The 18420-nt window shown below is 40.3% G+C and overlaps 1 protein-coding gene and 1 non-coding gene across 2 annotated transcripts in view; both read right to left on the reverse strand.

Annotated features, from left to right (window-relative positions):
• Positions 1–18420, reverse strand: part of jmy (junction mediating and regulatory protein, p53 cofactor) — a 119753-nt gene that overhangs the window by 16539 nt on the left and 84794 nt on the right. Inside the window, exon 7 of the mRNA XM_060835705.1 lies at positions 2712–2798. Coding sequence (XP_060691688.1) covers positions 2712–2798 — 87 coding nt within the window. The remainder of the gene's footprint in view (positions 1–2711; positions 2799–18420) is intronic.
• Positions 2319–2424, reverse strand: LOC132830005 (U6 spliceosomal RNA). The gene has a single exon (XR_009646301.1). It is a non-coding gene; the product is annotated as a U6 spliceosomal RNA (small nuclear RNA).

Genomic DNA, 18420 nt, shown 5'->3' on the forward strand with positions numbered 1-18420 from the left:
CCCAGCTCGGCAAACAGAACCACACCAAAAATATTTGTCCTTACATTGTGTCATGTAACTAATCAGGTCTAATGAACTTTAATTGGCTCTTTTGAAAGTCAATCTAAATTAGAATTCATATAGGTCTTACAATTAAAGTTGAGTGTACCCCAAAATCTTATACAACTGCTCCAGGACCCATCAGTAAAATTCTTTAGGTGAAAAACAGTCTATGATCTTTATCCAGTCTGGTCTCCAGAATCAGAGCAATTTGACTGCCTCTTAACTAATTTTTGAAATGGCAAGGAAGCAACACAGTTATAGCTCAACATATTACAGAATTGTTACAGCGCACAGACCATTCAGCCCATTGTGCCTGCACCTGCTCTATTATCTAATAGCAATCCTCTGCCTTTCTCCTACACCCCTGCCTTCCACTTTGATCCAAATCATCATGCAATGACCTTTTGAATGCCTCAAATTGAACTTGCTTCTACCACATTTCCAAGCAGTTGATTCCATTTTTTAACTACTTGCTGTGAGAAAAGTCTCTGCTGCACATCACTCTTGCTTCATTTGAATATCGCTTTAAATTTATGCCTTTTCTTTTTCCTGATATGGGAGTACGGGAGCTTTTCCTTATCTACTTTGACCAGCCCTCTCATGTTTTTGAAAATCACCATCAATCTCCTCTCAGCCTTCTTCTCCCTAAGGAAAACAGCCCCAACTTTTTCGATCTATTCTTATGACAAAGTTTTTCATTAATGGAACCATCCTTGTAGAACTCTCATTCTTAAGGGCAATTAGGGATGACTAATAGATTTTTTAGTGACATTCACATCTCACGAATGGACAAAAAACAAAGTAAGCTAACTCAATTTTTTGTAATGGGAATAAGTTAAGCAGCATTTCAGTCTTTTAAACAGTTTTGGAACAAATTTATTACTCATCTGTCATTTAATGTTTAGATATTAAATTTAATTGGTCCATCTAGTTGTTTCAATTTCAAGTAGCACAGGGCAGATACACAGCAGATTAAGTGAAGGATAAAACCCTCCTTGCTGTTTTCTCAACTCAAAATTTGGAACAACTTGCATCAATTTTGCACCTTTAAAGGAAGTAAAATGGTCCAGCATACTTCACAGGAGTGTTAGCAAACAACATGACACTGAGCCATATCAAGCTCCCACACTACAGGTGTGACATTTCACCTCCCACATTAAATTTTGAACAACCTGCCAGTTTCAAATCCGTAACCCATCACAGCCCCACGGAATAATCTGGAAAAATCTACTCCAAACAATTAAAGCTGCAATCCTACAAAGACTGCACCTGCATTTTATTTCTTTAAGATCATGCAAATACAAGTATCTTTGCCATACATATCAACATTTTCAAAATTTTTCTTCAGTAGCATAGAGTAGCAGTGAGAATGAAGAAAAGCTATTTCCTAATCAACCTGTTATTATTATGCTCTGGAGCAGGCAAGATTTCAACCAAGGTATTCCAGTGCAGAGTTACACTACCACTGTTCCACAAGCACCCGCTACTCAAAAGAAGATATTGGTCTAATTAACCTGTTCAGAGATATTATTACAGAGGAACCTCCATTATCTGAACGAGATGGGCAGGCACTATTTTGTTAGGTTAACTGATTTCCTCTGGGGCTCGGAATTTTCTGTTAAGTATGCTTCCTGTTTAGGAGGCTGGGCAGCAGCATACCATGTGCCAGCTCCCACCTGCACCCCTCCCAAGCCCGTCCAACCTCGCAACCCTGTCAACCCCCCAACTCCGCCCCCTTTCATTCCCACCGGCTGACTCACCCCCTTCCCCACCCCAGACTGGACTCCAACAGTGAGACTGCTGCTGCCTTTGTGGGGTAAGTCTCCAAAAAGCACGCGCGCGCACACACACAATTGCAACCTTTTGACAAGTTCCACCTCTGCCCTGTACAGGACAATGTTGGAGAGATTATCTGGGGAAGGGGGTTTAGGGTTCACCCCTATGTATAACTCCAGGGAAAGTGTGGGGGGAGAGGGAAAGGGCAGGAGGTCAATCATTTGGAGACGGTTCCTGGGCTCCCATCCATGTCCAGGACTGTTCTTGGCAGCATTTCAGTGAGCCGAGTTTGTTTTTAATCATTTTAGCTGTAACCAAAAGACGCTACCAGGGTTAAAACAGCTCTTGGATGTAATGTTTCTATTGGGACCTTGCGATCTCCTTCCGATAATCCAAAATTCGGATAATTGATATTTGGATAATTGAGGTTCCTCTGTATACACCGCCAAAGCAGGTGGGACTTGAACCAGGTGTCCTAGCTCAGAGGTAGGACACTTCTGCTGCACCATCAGAATCCTTCAAATTTGCATGTCATCTTTATGAAGAGGCCATGCTAATCTTCTTTGTATCCTTCCAATTTTAGTATATGTTCTGCCAAAGGAGCACAGGATAACATTCCTGGCAGCTGCATGTGCATGCTTGCAGTGATAACAAGATCACATAAATAGCAGAACAGTTTTAATCCATTGACCTCTGGATAATGGGCTCAGCACACTCCTGCTACGCCACTTGTGCCGATACATTTTCTAAATTAGATTGAATGCAGATATGATTACACATCCTTGGAACAGGTAGGACTTGAACCCAGGTCTTTTGGCAGAGGTAAGGATTCTACCACTACACTACAAGAGCTCCTACTACACAGAGAATATTACAATGACAATTTAACACACCTGCTTTATAGCATGATGACTCCTGTACTCCTCTTCATTTTGTCTGTGCTGCTTCATCTTGTCTTTGTGGCTTTCAATACAGATTTCCTATAACATCGAACATTAAGGAAAAATGAATATGAAAGTAAAGATCCGATCCTAAGTAATCTGAACTAATACCTTCAAAGACATTCTGTTATGGAATCTTTAAGAAAGAAGAGGATTCTAATATAAATATTTTGCTTGAAGCAATGGTCTTTATCTTGGAAATTCCTTTAGCTGTAAATAAGAACGAATATTTACAAAACCAGCAATGCTTAAAGCAACAAATCAAAAGAGATTAACTTTATATTTATACAGATTTTCTTTTAAAATCTGGCGGACCTAATTACAAAACTAACAAGCCATAAGCAAAACTACAACTGAGAGAAACATTTCTATTTCACAAAGCAATGCAACAGATAATGGGGAGATATGAAAGAATTTCATCAATCAGCTGATCTAATAATCTACAGTGAGAGATTGGTTCAGCTTGCAAATCTTTGCCAGATCTTGGACATAAGAGTAGAAGTAAGCCATTCAATCCATAAAACAGCTTCACCATTACATTAGGTCAGTGCTGATGGTAATCCTTAACTCCATTTTTCTGCCTCCCCGCGCACCCCCCCATAACCTTTGATACTTTTACTCAATTAAAAATCTGTCTCACTTTGAATATAGAGGAACCTCAATTATCCGAAGGACAAGGGCAAGGAGTATTTTGTTTGGTTAATTGAATGTCGGACAACATAGTTTAGCCAAGCATCGGGATTTTGCGACCTTGCCAGATAATCCAATATTCGGATAATCGAATGCCAGATAATCAAGGTTCCTCTGTATACTTAATGGCCCACTCTTGACAGCCCTCTGTGGTAAAGAATTCAACAGATTTAATACCCTGAGGAAAGTTCCTCATCTCTTAAATGGGTGATTCCTTACTCTGACATTATGCCTTCTCATCCTAGCCTCTCCCTTTCATTCCTGATGAAGGGCTTTTGCCCAAAACGTCGAATTTCCTGTTCCTTGAATGCTGCCTGACCTGCTGCGCTTTTCCAGCAACACATTTTCAGCTCTTCCTTTCAGCACCTATCCTATCCAAACACCTAAGAATCTTGTATGCTTCAGTAAGATCTCCTCTCATTCTTCTAAGGGGTAGTTGAGGTTGCTGTAGTCCTAATGAATAATAGGGCTGCTCTCTCATGAGACAGACAGAGAGAGAGAGAGAGATGACTGGTGGGGATTCAAACTGAGAGTCACCATACCCTAACCAAGGGGAGAGGGTGAGAAGGAGAATCCTGCATTGTAACGTCAGCCAGTGTGGGAATTGAACCAACACTGTTCGCATCACAAACTAGCTGTCCAGCCAACTAAAATAATTAACCCCCTTAACTCCAAACAGTATGGCCAACCTCTCTTCAAAAGAAAAGTCTTTCATATCCAGAGTCAACCAAGTGAAACTTCTCCGGATAGCGTCCAACACCAGTATATATTTCCTTTGATAAGGGGGCCGAAACCATTAGTGCCTTGTACAGTGGTAGATAGACTTCCATATTTTTATGGATTAGTGGTGCTGGAAGAGCACAGCAGTTCAGGCAGCATCCAAAGTGCAGCGAAATCAATGTTTCGGGCAAAAGCCCTTCATCAGGCTCACTGCCTTTATTCCTGAAGCGTCGAGAGATAAGCTAGAGGAGGGTGGGGGTGGGGAGAAAGTAGCATAGAGTCCACATTTAAACAAACTCGCTACCATAGCCACATTTGCTTCCTCAGTGCCTGCCTCCGTAACCAACTCATCCCACATGGACTCCGGATCACGATTAAACCAGCAGAGTTCGGACCCGAACAGGACAAACAGTACAGACTACAGATTAAAAAACACCAGCAACAGTTTTCCTTCAAGATCCTCCGCTCCACACTCGCAGCAATGCATCGGCACCTAACCTCTCTACAGTCAGCCCTGCCTCAGCTGAGGGCCACACACACTCAGAATTGCAAAGGACCCACTCTGTACTACATCCTCAGGAGAATTCATACTCTCAACAAACAGTATTTCAATTCCATCTCAAACATCAAAAACTGTAAGTACAACAAACTTTTATCTACCCACCTCCATAACCAGCGCTCCTCAAACATTCCAGAAGATTCCCCTGGCCTCGGAAACGACTCAGACGCCATTAGCCATGCGGCTGATCAGCTACCACCCCCACGCTGATTGATGATGTCACTTCCGCCCTCATCACGGCCACTCCCACAACCACTTCCACCCCTCACAATTCCTCATGCATCACATCCGCCCCTCACATCATCGCTGATGCCACACACACAATGACTTCCGCCACCCCTACTGCCATGATCCGCCTCCACCAGCGCCACTCACCTGCAATCTGCTGACACGCCCCCCCAAACAGACCCCACTGTCACTATCCCTACCCCCCAGAACCCCGAGGGGAACATTACCCCTGCTCATGACTCCACCCCCATTCCCCCCACCATCACACCCACTCCAGTTACAGGTTCCGCCCCCACTCCCAGCTCCACACCCACACCAGATCCCAGCTCCCAGCCCTGCCGGGTTTTCACCATCCCTCCAGACCTCCCCCTCACTGAGGATGAACGATCAGTCCTCAGCAAAGGACTCACATTCATCCCCCTCCATCCATGCAATGAATTTAATACACGCTGTGACGTCGAACAATTCTTCCGTCACCTCCGCCTCCGAGCTTACTTTCACATTCAGGATTCCCAACCACATTCCGAGGACCACTTCGCCCACTTCCAACACACTGCATCTGCCTGGACATCCCGCGCTGGCCTATTACCTTGGCTCTTACCATACTCAGTAATATTATATGCAACACTTTAACAAATGCCTTTTGGAATTTCAAATGTATTAGATTTATTGATTCCCCTTTATCTATCCTGATTATTAACTACTCAAAGAATTATAATAAATTTGTCAACTAGGTTTTCCACTTCAGGTACCATGCTGATTTTGCTTGATTATAAATCTGTGTAACTTCGCAACTACAACCTTTATTATAGACTAACATTTTCCAATGACTGATATTTACCTAACTGGTCTCCATTGATTCTTTTAAATAACAGTGTTACATGAGCAGTTTTCCAATCTGCTGGGACTCTTCTAGAATCATGTGAATCCATTACCTCTGTAACGACTTCCTTTAATATCCTCAGCCACAATTATCAGTCCTGGAGACTATTCATTCATCAGTTTCCTTATTTTTCTTCTCTATTGACTCTTATTACATTCATTTCCTCCCTAACTTTTGCCCCTTAATTTAGTAATTTTGGAATGTTGTTAAAGTCTTCTATCATGAAGACTGACGCAAATACTTACTTATTCAATTCCCCTGCCATTTCTGGTTTCCATTGTCATTTCCCCAGCCGGCTTTTCAATTTGGCTTCTCACTTCCTTTTATATATTTTTTAAAAATCTCTAAGTCTGTTCTTATATTATTTGCTAGTTTGCCCTTTTTTTTCTTCTCCTCAATTTTTTTGGTCAGCCTCTGCTGGCATTTAAAACTTGTCTAATTCTCCTGGCTATTAATCTTTATCACAACCTTTTTTTTTTCAATCTGATATGATCCTCAACTACTTTGGTTAACCACAGGTAGGTTTATCCCTTCATAGAATCCTCTTTCTTCACAGGGATATATCTTTCTTAAGAGGCATGAATTATTTTGTGAAATATTTGCCATTGTTCATAAACTGCCTTTGCTTCTAAAACCCTTTACTAGTTCACTCCAGCCAACTCTTCACTCATTCCTTTGTAATTAGCCTTATTTAAATTTAGCTCAGTTGAATCTAACTCAAGCTTCTCACTTTCAAACTGAATACCAAATTCTATGATGTTATAGTCACTATGTCAAATGGGATCTTTTACTCTGAGATAGTTTATTACACACTACCAGATTCAAAACAGCCCTGCCCTTGGTCAGATTGGCAATAATTTGTTCTAGAAAATGGTCTCAAACATATTCAATAAATTCATCTTCTGCTAATTTGATTGTCCAAATCTACAAGAAATTTAAAATCACCCAAGATTACTGTAATGCCATATTTACACATCTTTAATATCGCCTGGGTTACTCTCTATCATAGAACAATTAAGAAACCTATAAGACTACTTCCACCAGTGTCTTCACCTCCTTGATGTTATTTTTTTTAATTCCAACCATGTGGAAACTATAGATTCCAATAAAGACCATTTCTTGCTATTATGCTTCTACAAACTCATAATAAGAAAGCTACCCTATCACCTATTCCTTCCTGTCTGTCCTTTTGAAAAGTAACATATTTACCTTTGACTTCCTTATAACTATATCGCTCTATTGGCTTAAGATCATACCTATTATGGAGACAAAAGCGCAGACACATCAATATTTATATCTACAAAAAGGATTTCTATATTCAGAAAGTAAACCTTAGCTGCATGAAAGACATCCAGAATGCCTTAAATAAAATCTTTTTAAACTGCCATTACATCTTGCGACTGGAACCAAACATTTCCTTACAGAATGTGTCAAATTTTAACCTAAAAGAAATGAGTACAGGTGAGACAGAGGATCAAAGTTTGAAAAATCTATTTGTGTACACAAATCTGCTTCTGATACCCCCCACTTCTGGCTTTAAACAAGCTAAACACTTAATCGACAGCCAACCTAATATAGGAGCAGAGGTTGGCCATTGGTCCGTCAGGTCTGCTCTGGCCATTCAATAAGATCATGGCTGATCTTTCCAAGGGCTCAGCTCTTTTTACCTCCCTGCTCACTATAATCCTTAGTTCTTTTACTGTTCAAAAATCTATCTTAGCCTTAAAAACAAAGAGGTAGCCTCAACTGCTTCACCGGTCACAGAATTCCAGATTCACAAACCTTTGGTTGGAGAATCATAGAATACCTACAGTGTGGAAACAGGTCATTCAGCACTGCAAGTCCACACTGACCCTCTGAAGAGCAACCCACCCAGACCCATCCATATGACTCGACATTTACCCCTAACTAATGCACTTAACTTACACATCTCTGAACACTATGGGCAATTTTAGCACGGCCAATTCACCTAATTTGCACGTTTTTGGACTTTGGGAGGAAACCGGACTACTTGGAGGAAACCCATGCAGACACGGGAAGAACATGCAAACTCCACAGACAGTCACCCAAGGCTGGATTCAAACATGGATCCCTGGCACTGTGAGACAGCAGTGCTAACCACTGAGCCACCGTGCTCCTTAACTCAATCCATTTTTTTTGAGACAATGCCCCCTAGTTCTCGTGGAAATAATCTCCCTGCTTCTATCTTATCTATCCCCTTTATAATTTTGTGAGATTCTTACAAGATTGCTTCTCATTCTTCTAAATTCCAATAAGTATGGTCTCTTCTTATTTAATCTCGCCGCAAAAACCAACCCTCAATTCCGGAATTAACCTAGTGAACCTCCTCTGTACCACCTCCAGTGCACCCTCTCTCAAGTACAGAGACCAAAACTGTACATAGTTTTCTAGATGTGGCCTCATCAGCGCCCTATGAAGCTGAAGCATAACCTCCTTATTTTTAAACCTCATTCCTCTAGCAATGAAGGACAATATTCCAAATGCTTCTTAATTACCTGCAAACCAAATTTTTGTGATTCATCCACAAGGATACTCAGATTCCTCTGCAAAGCAGCATGCTGTCATTTTTCATCATTTAAATATTAGTCCATTTTGCTGTTATTCCTCCCAATATGGATGACCTCACATCCACCAACATTGTACTTCATCTGCCAGATCCTTGCCACTCAACCTATCCATATTCCTCTCAGTGCCCTCTGCAAATGTTGCTCTACCACTCATTTGCGAACTTTGACACATTACACTTGGTCCCTTACTCCAAATCATCAATGTAAATTGTAAATTATTGCAGTCCCAACACTGATCCTGCAGGTATATCAATAGCCACTGATCGCCAACTAGAAAAAACACCCATTTATGCCCACTCTTTGCTTTCTGTTAGTTAACCAATCTTCTATCCATGCTAATACATTATCCCTAACACCATGCACCTTTATCTTGTGCGGCAGCCTTTGTGTGGCACCTTGTTGAACGCCTTCTGGAAATCCAGATACACCACATTCACCAGTTCCCCAATGTCCACCACACTCAATGTCCTCAAAGAATTCGATAAGTTAAGTTAGTTAAACATGACCGGTCTTTCATGAACTCTGCCTGATTGGACAATTTATATCCAGATGTCTAGCTATTTCTTCCTTGATTATAGATTCAATCATGTACTCATTACATAAGGTAAGATAACTGGCCTTTTGTCTACTTCTTTGTTTCAACAGTGACAACATTTGCAGTTTTCCAATCTGCTGGAACTGTCCAGAGTCCAGTGAAATTTCGTAATACATTGTGTAGACAGGTTTCCTTATTATTTTAGCAGCTTCATCAAAAAATGACTTGGTGAAATCATGAAGTAAATGTCTTTACATCTACCATAAGTGCTTACCTGAGAGATTTCAATATCAGGCATCTCCACTGATCTTCTCCACCACACCAAAAATCTCCAATCTCAACACAGCATTTCCCAAACCCTTTCCGAATTATAAGGGCTCCCATGATGGGGCCTCCCATCTCCCCTGACCACCACCTGAGATTGCGCCGATGACTCTCCAACTTGGACATTTATCCCATACTTCTCTTCCAATCAAGGCATCAGATTCAATTTCCAACACTACACACTCATCATTTTCATCACCTCCTGCCAGATTTACTGGTTGTTAGATATTTTGTATGCAGGTCAATAATTTCCTAACCTGTCCTCCTGCCCCATTCAGGTTTCCAATCTTCCCTTTGGACTCAGCAGTTCACTCCAGTGACACTCCTGTTCATCCCCAGTCTCCCCACACCATTTTTCCCATAGTCGTACCTTCACTGATTGGCTTGTCACTGAACTGGATGACCAGTCCATTAATTTGACAGTGTTTACAGGCTAGAAAGCCTCTATGACATAATTTCCATGTTGCAGAGCTATACTACATAATATGTAGGTGAATCCATAATTACAGATTTCCCCATGACTTTTCCATTGACCACACTGGTTTGTCTTTGCAAGTTTGTGCCACATAAAGAAGTGAAACGAAGAAAAGGGAACAAATGGCAAAGGAAAAGTTAGAAATGCACAGAATAAACAATTTGATAAACTGAGAAACTAAGTAACCAGGAAACAGAAATTTGACAGCAATAGAATCTTAGATCAAGTTTGTTTGAAAGTAAAGGCCTAAAACAGGAAACCATCTCACATGGTTTGTTAAAATAGAAAAAAAAACAGCAAATGCCAGAAACTTAAAGAAAAGAAATTGCTGGAGAAACTCAAGAGGTCTGACAGCATCTGTGGAGAGAATGCAGAATCAACACTTCAGGTTGAGTAACCCTCCTTTGGACCTGCTGAATTTTTCCACATATTTCTGTTTTTGATTCACACGGTTTGTTGTTGCATTCTCATTTTATGGACGCTGGAAAACAGAAATAAAGTTAAATGAAGAAGAATGTTGGGCAATGATATTGGAAGTGTGATTTCCATAAATTAAGAACTGTGAAATGAAGTATGTACTTCACAGTAAGAAAAATGTACCAATTCTGAAAAGTTGTACTAATGTCTTTCAGGCACATCTTTAACACTTGTAATATGAAGTTTCAATTTCTCTTATGGAATTCTGCTTTGATAAAACAAAAATTAAAAATGTTTTCAAGATTATGAAGGCATAGAATGGACCACTTGCAGTGATAATTGGGATTCATAGGAGAGAACAGATATATAACTAAATTAGGATAAGAGAATTATTATAAACAAATAGGACTGAGACACTACGGAATGCATATTTAATAACAGATCAAATCAACATTCATAAATAGTTTTTAGTTGAACAGAGTAAGCTAATGAGTCTGGAACAGCTGCGCACGTGGAGAATTCACACAAGCATGGGTTGGCAGATCTAAACACTGTGCTCCTGTGTCCTACTTTTTAGGAGGACATTTCATGTCATATTCCATCATTTGTAGCAAAACCTTCTTAAACTGTATATGATTTTTTTTAAAAAAGGCTTCCAATGAAGATTAGTATTGGACATAAAAAGGTTAACCTGAGTCACACAGTCCACATTCAATCAGAGCAACATACTTCCTTCCTTAAGGGAACTAAGGTGCTATTTGCTTTATTACATCTACGTCACAGGCCACTTTCGCTGATAAGTGCCTTTTGTTTCTACTTTCTTTAGAAAATTAATTCAAATTTACAAAATGCTATGTTGGAATCTAAACTTGCACTTCTCATAATCATGTCAGAATCCTGACATATTGTGCACATTTCAATTTGCAATTTCAAAATTTGATTTTTTTGAAAGAAAGCTGACATTGCCAAAAACAGCTTCTTATAAACGAAGTGTCTGGATTGGGAGACCCATGGAATGTCACAACTAAAGATCTAAAGTGAATGTCAAACAACTTCAAAGGGAGAAAGAGGCAAGAGAAAGTAGGCTGGATTGTGATTTCGTGTCACTACAAAGGTTACAAGGGGCTGATGACTCCTGCTCAACTACAAGCCAAACTCTTTGTCTAATAGACTGTCTCAACTGTAGACATTGTTTGTGGTGCTCCTTTAGAAGGATACATGAGGACAAGGGTTTAAAAAGCCAGCTTCAATTCCACTGGAGTCTGCTAGTGTGATTGAACGTTCTCACATGCACCATCCTAGGTTTGAGCATTTGCATGCTCTGAAAGTCATAATTGAAGAACTACCTCCCTAAGCCACACATGTGAAACAGAAAAATAGATTTTTTTTTAGATTAGATTACTTATAGTGTGGAAACAGGCCCTCCGGCTCAACAAGTCCACACCGACCCTCTGAAAAGCAACCCACCCATACCCCTACATTTATCCCTTCACCTAACACTACGAGCAATTTAGCATGGCCAATTCACCTAACATGCACATTTTTAGACTGTGGGAGGAAACCGGAGCACCCGGAGGAAACCCACGCAGAACCAGGAGAATGTGCAAACTCCACACAGACAGTTGCCTGAGGTGGGAATTGAACCCAGGTCTCTGGCGCTGTGAGGCAGCAGTGCTAACCACTGTGCCACCCTAGATACCAACTAGCAAATTGGACAATAAAAGAGGTCAGTTTAACCCAGAATTCTGGAATTTACTCAGAATCAGAACTGCAGAACCTCAACTGTTTATCTCCACTGCATGAGCTGCAACATTCAACTATAAGCTCTTCACGAACTGTCCAGAGACTGATCCTTTTTAATCACAAAATCTTTTCAAACTTAGTAATTATCAACCTTGATTCTTTTATTGATTCCAGAAAACCTGATTAAATTTGCTCCTTTTAAAATCTGGGAAAAAACATATCCACAAGGGAGGGATCCAGTTTTTAAAATCTAATTTTGTTAAGACCAAGCAAGGTAAATAAAGAGAGGAGCCAGTTTATCCTTCCCCACCTGAGTGATTGAAGTTTGAGGTTTCACATCTGGAAAGGTTAACAAAGTGGAGAGTAAAGTGGGCATAACAAATTGCAGCTCATCTGGGATCTGGTCGTATCACACACTTTAGATTACAAGTCTAATTAGCTATCACAGGGTTTGCAAAGTATCATCATTTTCCAAAGTTTAATGAATGCAACAAAGACGTTGTCTTTGTAATAATATAATCAGATTGATTCTGTCCTTGAGCATAAGAAACTGATTATTTATATTCTTAGTGGAAACTTCTTATACAAAAAGATATTTGGCTAAAATTTTCTTAAGTAAATTGCCCTTTAAGTTGCTTGGAACTTGTACTTTACAGACCAGTTTATCCCTGCAAATTATTTCAGCTTCATATCAGGGAAAACCTTGCTTTATCACTCAGGAATGAGCATCTCGAGGAAGCAGCGGTGAATCACTTTTGCTTTGCATTTGTTTCACTATATTCACACACTGCCATGCAAACTTTAAATAGTTTCCAGGTTTGATCAGATATGTTCTAAGCTTTATTTTTAAACTGTTTTGTGTTGGCAATGAGTTAAGTGCTAGTTGGCTTTCAATAATAAAAATAATTTCAAACACCACATGGCATACCAGTGAATGTACGCCTGACGTGACTTACTTGGTTAAAAAGCTGAATTCATGTTGCAACTTGGCTCAGTTATCTACACAGCACATTAAGTACCTACTAGTCTCAAACTAGTACATGCAACTATTATTGAGCTGCAAGTTCCTTGTTGTTGTGAATGTTCAGATTTGTTGCTATTAATTTATGTAATTAATTGTCAACAACATGATGCAGTTAAATGTCTGCACAGTAAATTTCCTAAACCTTTTCATAGAAAACAGAAAATCATTTATACTGCTAAAGCTTTCCCTTCCCATGCACAAAATTCCAAATCAGTACTATATACAAATTCAGAATTTTGTCAGTATTATATACAAACTCAAAATTTATATCTGGTCTCTTGTATGTTACAGTATAATTCAATTGAAGTCGACCAACCTGAGAAAGGAATCTAAAATCTATCTGCACTTCAATATTTATATATAGCACTCCAAATTTCTTCTTAATTACTGAGTACACACCTTAGATCTTTTGAGAATTCTGAGTTATAACCTTTTAACTAGATTGACTTCAAGAAGCTAGAAATTCAGGCTGTGGTTGTTGCCCATGCAAATGCAGAGGATGCACTCACTGCAATGCATGCAACATCACCGAATTCCGCCAGTAACTTTGCAATAATAACTTCTGTTTCATTCAAGGCATGTGGGCTTCATTGACTGGGCCAACATTTATTGTCTATCCCTAATTACATTTGAGAAAGTGCTAGTGAGCAGCCTTCTTGAACTACTGCAGTCCACTTGTAGATATTCTCACAATGACATCAGGGAGGGAATTCCAGCAATCTGATCCATTGACATTGAAGTAAGGATTGAGAGTGGCTCAGTGGAGAACTTGCATGCTGTGGTGTCCCCATCTAGTTGCTGCCAAGTCCTTCTGTATTTTGGTGGCTGCATGTTTGGAAGCTGCTTTTAAGGGGCCATGGTGAATTTCAACAGCACCTCTTGCAGGTGGTACCCACTGCTGCTACTGTGTCAAAGGTAAAGAGAGTAAAAGACTGAGGATGTGGTGCCAATCAAGCAGACTGCTTTGTCCTGGATGGTACTAAGCTTCGTGAGTGTTGTAAGAGCTGCACTCATCCAGGTAAGTGGGGAGTATTCCATCATACTTCTGACTTGCTTTTCAAATGAAGGATTCCTAGTCTCTGACTGCTCTTGTAGTTACAGTATTTACATGAATTGTATAATTCAGTATCTGTTCAACAGCAACGCCCAGGATGCTCACAGTTGGGGAAATCAGTGATGGTAATAACATAAAATGTTATGGGGTAATGATTAAATTTTCTCTTGTAGATGATCATTCACTGGCACCTGAATGGCCACTCACCAGCCCAAGTTGGGTTATCGTCTAGGTCTTTTATCATGAACTGTTTCAGTGCCTGAGGAGTTGCGAATGGCACTGAACACTAGGCAATCATCAGCATGCAGACTCACTCCTAACCTTATGTTGGAAGATCATTCATGACGTAGCTGAAGAGGTCTGTGCCTAGGACAACACCCTGCGGAACTCCTGCAGCTATGTCCTGCAGTGGGAATGACTAACCTCTAATAACTATAATCAGATACTCTTGGGCTAGATACAACACCAACGAGTGGGGATTTAGCCCCCTAATTCCCAGAGACTTGAATTTTGCTGGAGCATCTTGGTAGCACACCCGGTCAGATGTGGTCTCTCATCTCATCTATGGAATGCACCCCCTTTTGTCAATATTTGAACCAAGGCTCTTATTAGGTCAGGAGCTGAATGGCCCCAGCAGAACCGAAACTGAGAGCCAGTAAACAGATTGCTAAACAAGTGTTGCCTCAAGGAACTACCAATGATCCCTTCCCATTGTTTATTAATGATCAAGAGTGGATTGATGGGGCAGTAATTGGTCAGATTGGATTTGTCCTGTTTTGTGTGCCTAGGCGATACCTGGACAATTTTCCACATTGGCAGGTATATGCCAGTGTTATAGCTATATTAGCTGCAACAAGCTCAGGATCACAAATCTTTGATACTATCGCTGGAATGCTGTCAAGGCCCATAGCAATTGGGCTTCAGTTGGGCTTCCCCCTTCACTGAGGTTAGGGATATTTGTGGAGCCTCCTCCAAAGAGCTGCTGAACTATTTACCACCATTCAGTTTTGGGAAACAACTAGAAGCAATTTTTCAAGAAAAAAATAATTGTCACGTGGAAAAATGTGAGTTTATTTTCAAGAGTCAGTGTGGATTTTTAAGGGAAAATCTAATTAGTCGTTTGGAAAGATAACCCAGAAGGCTGACAAGGGAAAAGTTGTTGACGTGGTGTACCTGGACATCCAAAAGGCATTTCATAGAGTGCCACACAAAAAGCATGTGAGGAATATTATAGTTCATGGAATAAAAAGGCAGAGGAGAAATGTGGAAACAAAATTAACTGATGGTTATATTATGACACTGTGGTAAACCCTTCTGCTAATGAAACCAAGCACACAGAAAAGCTCACCGTGCCTCATTAAAGTATGAGTGACAGAGAGCTACCCAAATGCCTCTATTTAACAAAAAAAAATCAATTTTATTCTTTAATTCTAAAGTGAACATTAAACAACTATTTATAGCTCTAAGACTCCCTTCTCTCAAAAGTTTGTTATCTACCTCCCACTGTATAACAAAAATACTGATCCAATAAAGCCCCTATTAAATTTACAGCAACTCAATTTTCAAATCCAGACAGTAGCTGTCATCTCTGGTGTCAATCTTCCTCTCTTTGTAGATCACCCTGAATTGGCTTCTATTTTTAGCTGCAAACATGTTTCATACTAAAAAGGTATCTTTGATAGAGTGCGTGGTGAATAGCAGTCTTTCAAATGGCAGATGGTGCCCGTTCTGGCTATCTGTCCGAAATGCCTGCTTTTTACATCCCAAACAACAGATCATCTCATTGGTTCGATGTTGTCAAAATAGTAAAATTCAAATTTGATTGGGTTTTAGTATCTTGGGGCATAATTTTAACTGATTGGTTAAATTTGAACTGCTGTGAAAACAATTGAGGTATCTAGGTTACAGTCAAAGGTTACATCTTTCACTTCTCCAGTACATACTGCCTGCTAGTCAGTCACGTGAAAGTGCTTGCCAACCTTCACTCGCTCTTAGAGGTACAGTACATGCCTTCAACTTCATAACAGTTTGGAACTAAAGAATGACATCTAAGGGTATTTTTAGGATGAAAGGAAGTTTTTAGAGGAGTTCCCCAGAGGTCTGTATCGAGGCGCTTGCTGAATATTAATGATCTAGATTTTAGTGTGCAGAGGACAATTTCAAAGTTTACAGATGACAAAATTTGGAAGACTTATAAACTGTGAGAATGACAGTGTAGAATTTCAGAAAGACAGACTAGCTGGTGAAGTGGGTGGATAGGTGGTAGGTGAGTTTCAATGCAGAGAATTGCAAGGTGATGCAAAGATATATTAGCCTACAGAACATGAAGAGACAGTATAAAACTTAGGATATTTTTCTACAGGGTGTGCAGGAGCAGAAAAAAAACTGAATGTGTACATGCATTGAAAGATAGTGGGACAGACAGAGTGGGCTGTCAATAAATAGGGGATTAAGAAACAAAGGGCACAGCAATAAAGCTTTTAGAAAACGTGAGTTCTCAGGATAAGGCATGCATTGCCTCGAAGTGTAGAGTAGGCAGGTATAATTCAGGCACTCAAGGGGCATTGGATGATTAATTAAATAAAAATAATGTTCAGGATATGGGGGAAAGGGCAGGAGAGTGGCACTAAGGTAAAATGCTCAGAGAGCCAGTGAAGACCCAAAAGGCTGAATGGCCTCTTTTTGCACAATAATAATTCTATGATTCTCTGATGTGGCTTACAGCTGATCTGTTGATTGTGGAATTGTTTAGCTTGCGGTTCATGGTATGAGGCACCCAAGTAATCTTGTGTTTGTTAAAAATTCACCAAGTTAACCCCTCATTTCTACACTTGCCCGGTGCTGCTCCTGGCATAGCCTCCTGTACTCTTTTACTCTACCAAGGTTGATCCCTTGATCTAATGGAAATGGCAGAATGGATGCTATGTTGGGCCAGGAGGTTGTACATAAAGTACAACTTTGTTGCTATGGTATCTCATAGATGCCCAGCCTTCAGTTGTTAGATCTATTTGAAATCATTCTTATTTAACATAATGGTATTATCACACAACATGACGTATCCTTAGTGCGAAGATGAGATTTTGTAACTACAAGGACTCTGTGATGGTCACACGCATTGTTAGCTGGGGACAGATGCTTCTATAGCAGGCAGATGGTGAGGATGAAATTGTGCTTTGCTGTCTTTATTGGTTCCTTCACCCATAAGCTGCTGACCCAGTCCAGCAACTGGGACTTCACCAGATTGGTTGGTAGTGGTACAGTAAAACTGCTTTTCATGATTGACATTAAATAACTCCAACCAGCACACATGCTGATTCCTTGCCACCCTCAGTGCTTCTTCAAAGTGGTGTACAACACAGAGTAGTAGTATAGCAACGAGTCACCAACTCTGATGGGTCTGAACTGCCAGTGTGACAGGACACATCAAGAGACAATGATGGCGTTGTTATCTGTAAGGTATGGTTCCTTGAGTATGACTACACGAGGCTGTTTGGGCTGCATTGTACCTGTGGGTCTGTGCTCGCTAAAACCAGAATTGAGACTGCTTGATTCAAACTCAAATAATATACTGGAGAAAATCAAGAGACCTGACAGCATCTGTGTAGAGAGAAACACAGTTAACATTTTGAGCTTGATATGACTTCTTCAGGACTTAAACTACCTGATCTAGTTGGTCATTAAGGAAAGAAGAGTTTGGCCCATCTGTCTGGGATAGAGACATTTAAACCCATGTTCCAGAGATGAAAGCTGATAGCTCAAATCTAATATCTGCCATTTTCCAGCATGTCTTTTCTTTTTGAAAAATGTACCAATTTTCAGAATGCCAAATTTTACTGTCTTATTAAAAGTTGCTCTATATGTACAGTGAGGCCGATGCACCTAGTTGATTGCAACCTATACCACAAGGAATCCTGTTAGCTTAGCTAAGCCACATGCATTCTCCTCAGAATTTTCTTTGAAAGACACTCGCTTCTTTGGTATAAGGCCTCTCTCACTTTCTTGATTTCAGTGATAAATGGCACACTGCTGTATGTTACTAATTTTGTCTGCTCTCACTGACAGAAAGTTAGAGTGATAATGAGCTTTAAAGCCATTGGCAGCACTGTTGACATCCTATTGGGAGGCTACAGGTTCGAAAGAAGTGACACAGTTCAGTCACCCCATGGTGAAATACAGGAGCCTCACACACTGCTCCATGCTGCAGGCAAGAGAGCTGCTTCCTAAAAAACTTTTGTAGGTAGGGTTTTATTGAAAGTTTTCATCCTGCTCTTCGCTTTGCACATGGCTGTCCAAGAAAACAACTGGCACTTATTTTTCAAGTCATGCTGCAACTCAAAGGGTATGGCATGACAGCCTCCATTTCAGAAAATGCTTTTCTCCTGTCTGGCCTGTCAACTCCTGGGACTTCCTTGTCAAGATCT

This window comes from Hemiscyllium ocellatum, chromosome 2 (assembly GCF_020745735.1).
Source record: "Hemiscyllium ocellatum isolate sHemOce1 chromosome 2, sHemOce1.pat.X.cur, whole genome shotgun sequence".
Lineage (NCBI taxonomy): Eukaryota > Metazoa > Chordata > Chondrichthyes > Orectolobiformes > Hemiscylliidae > Hemiscyllium > Hemiscyllium ocellatum.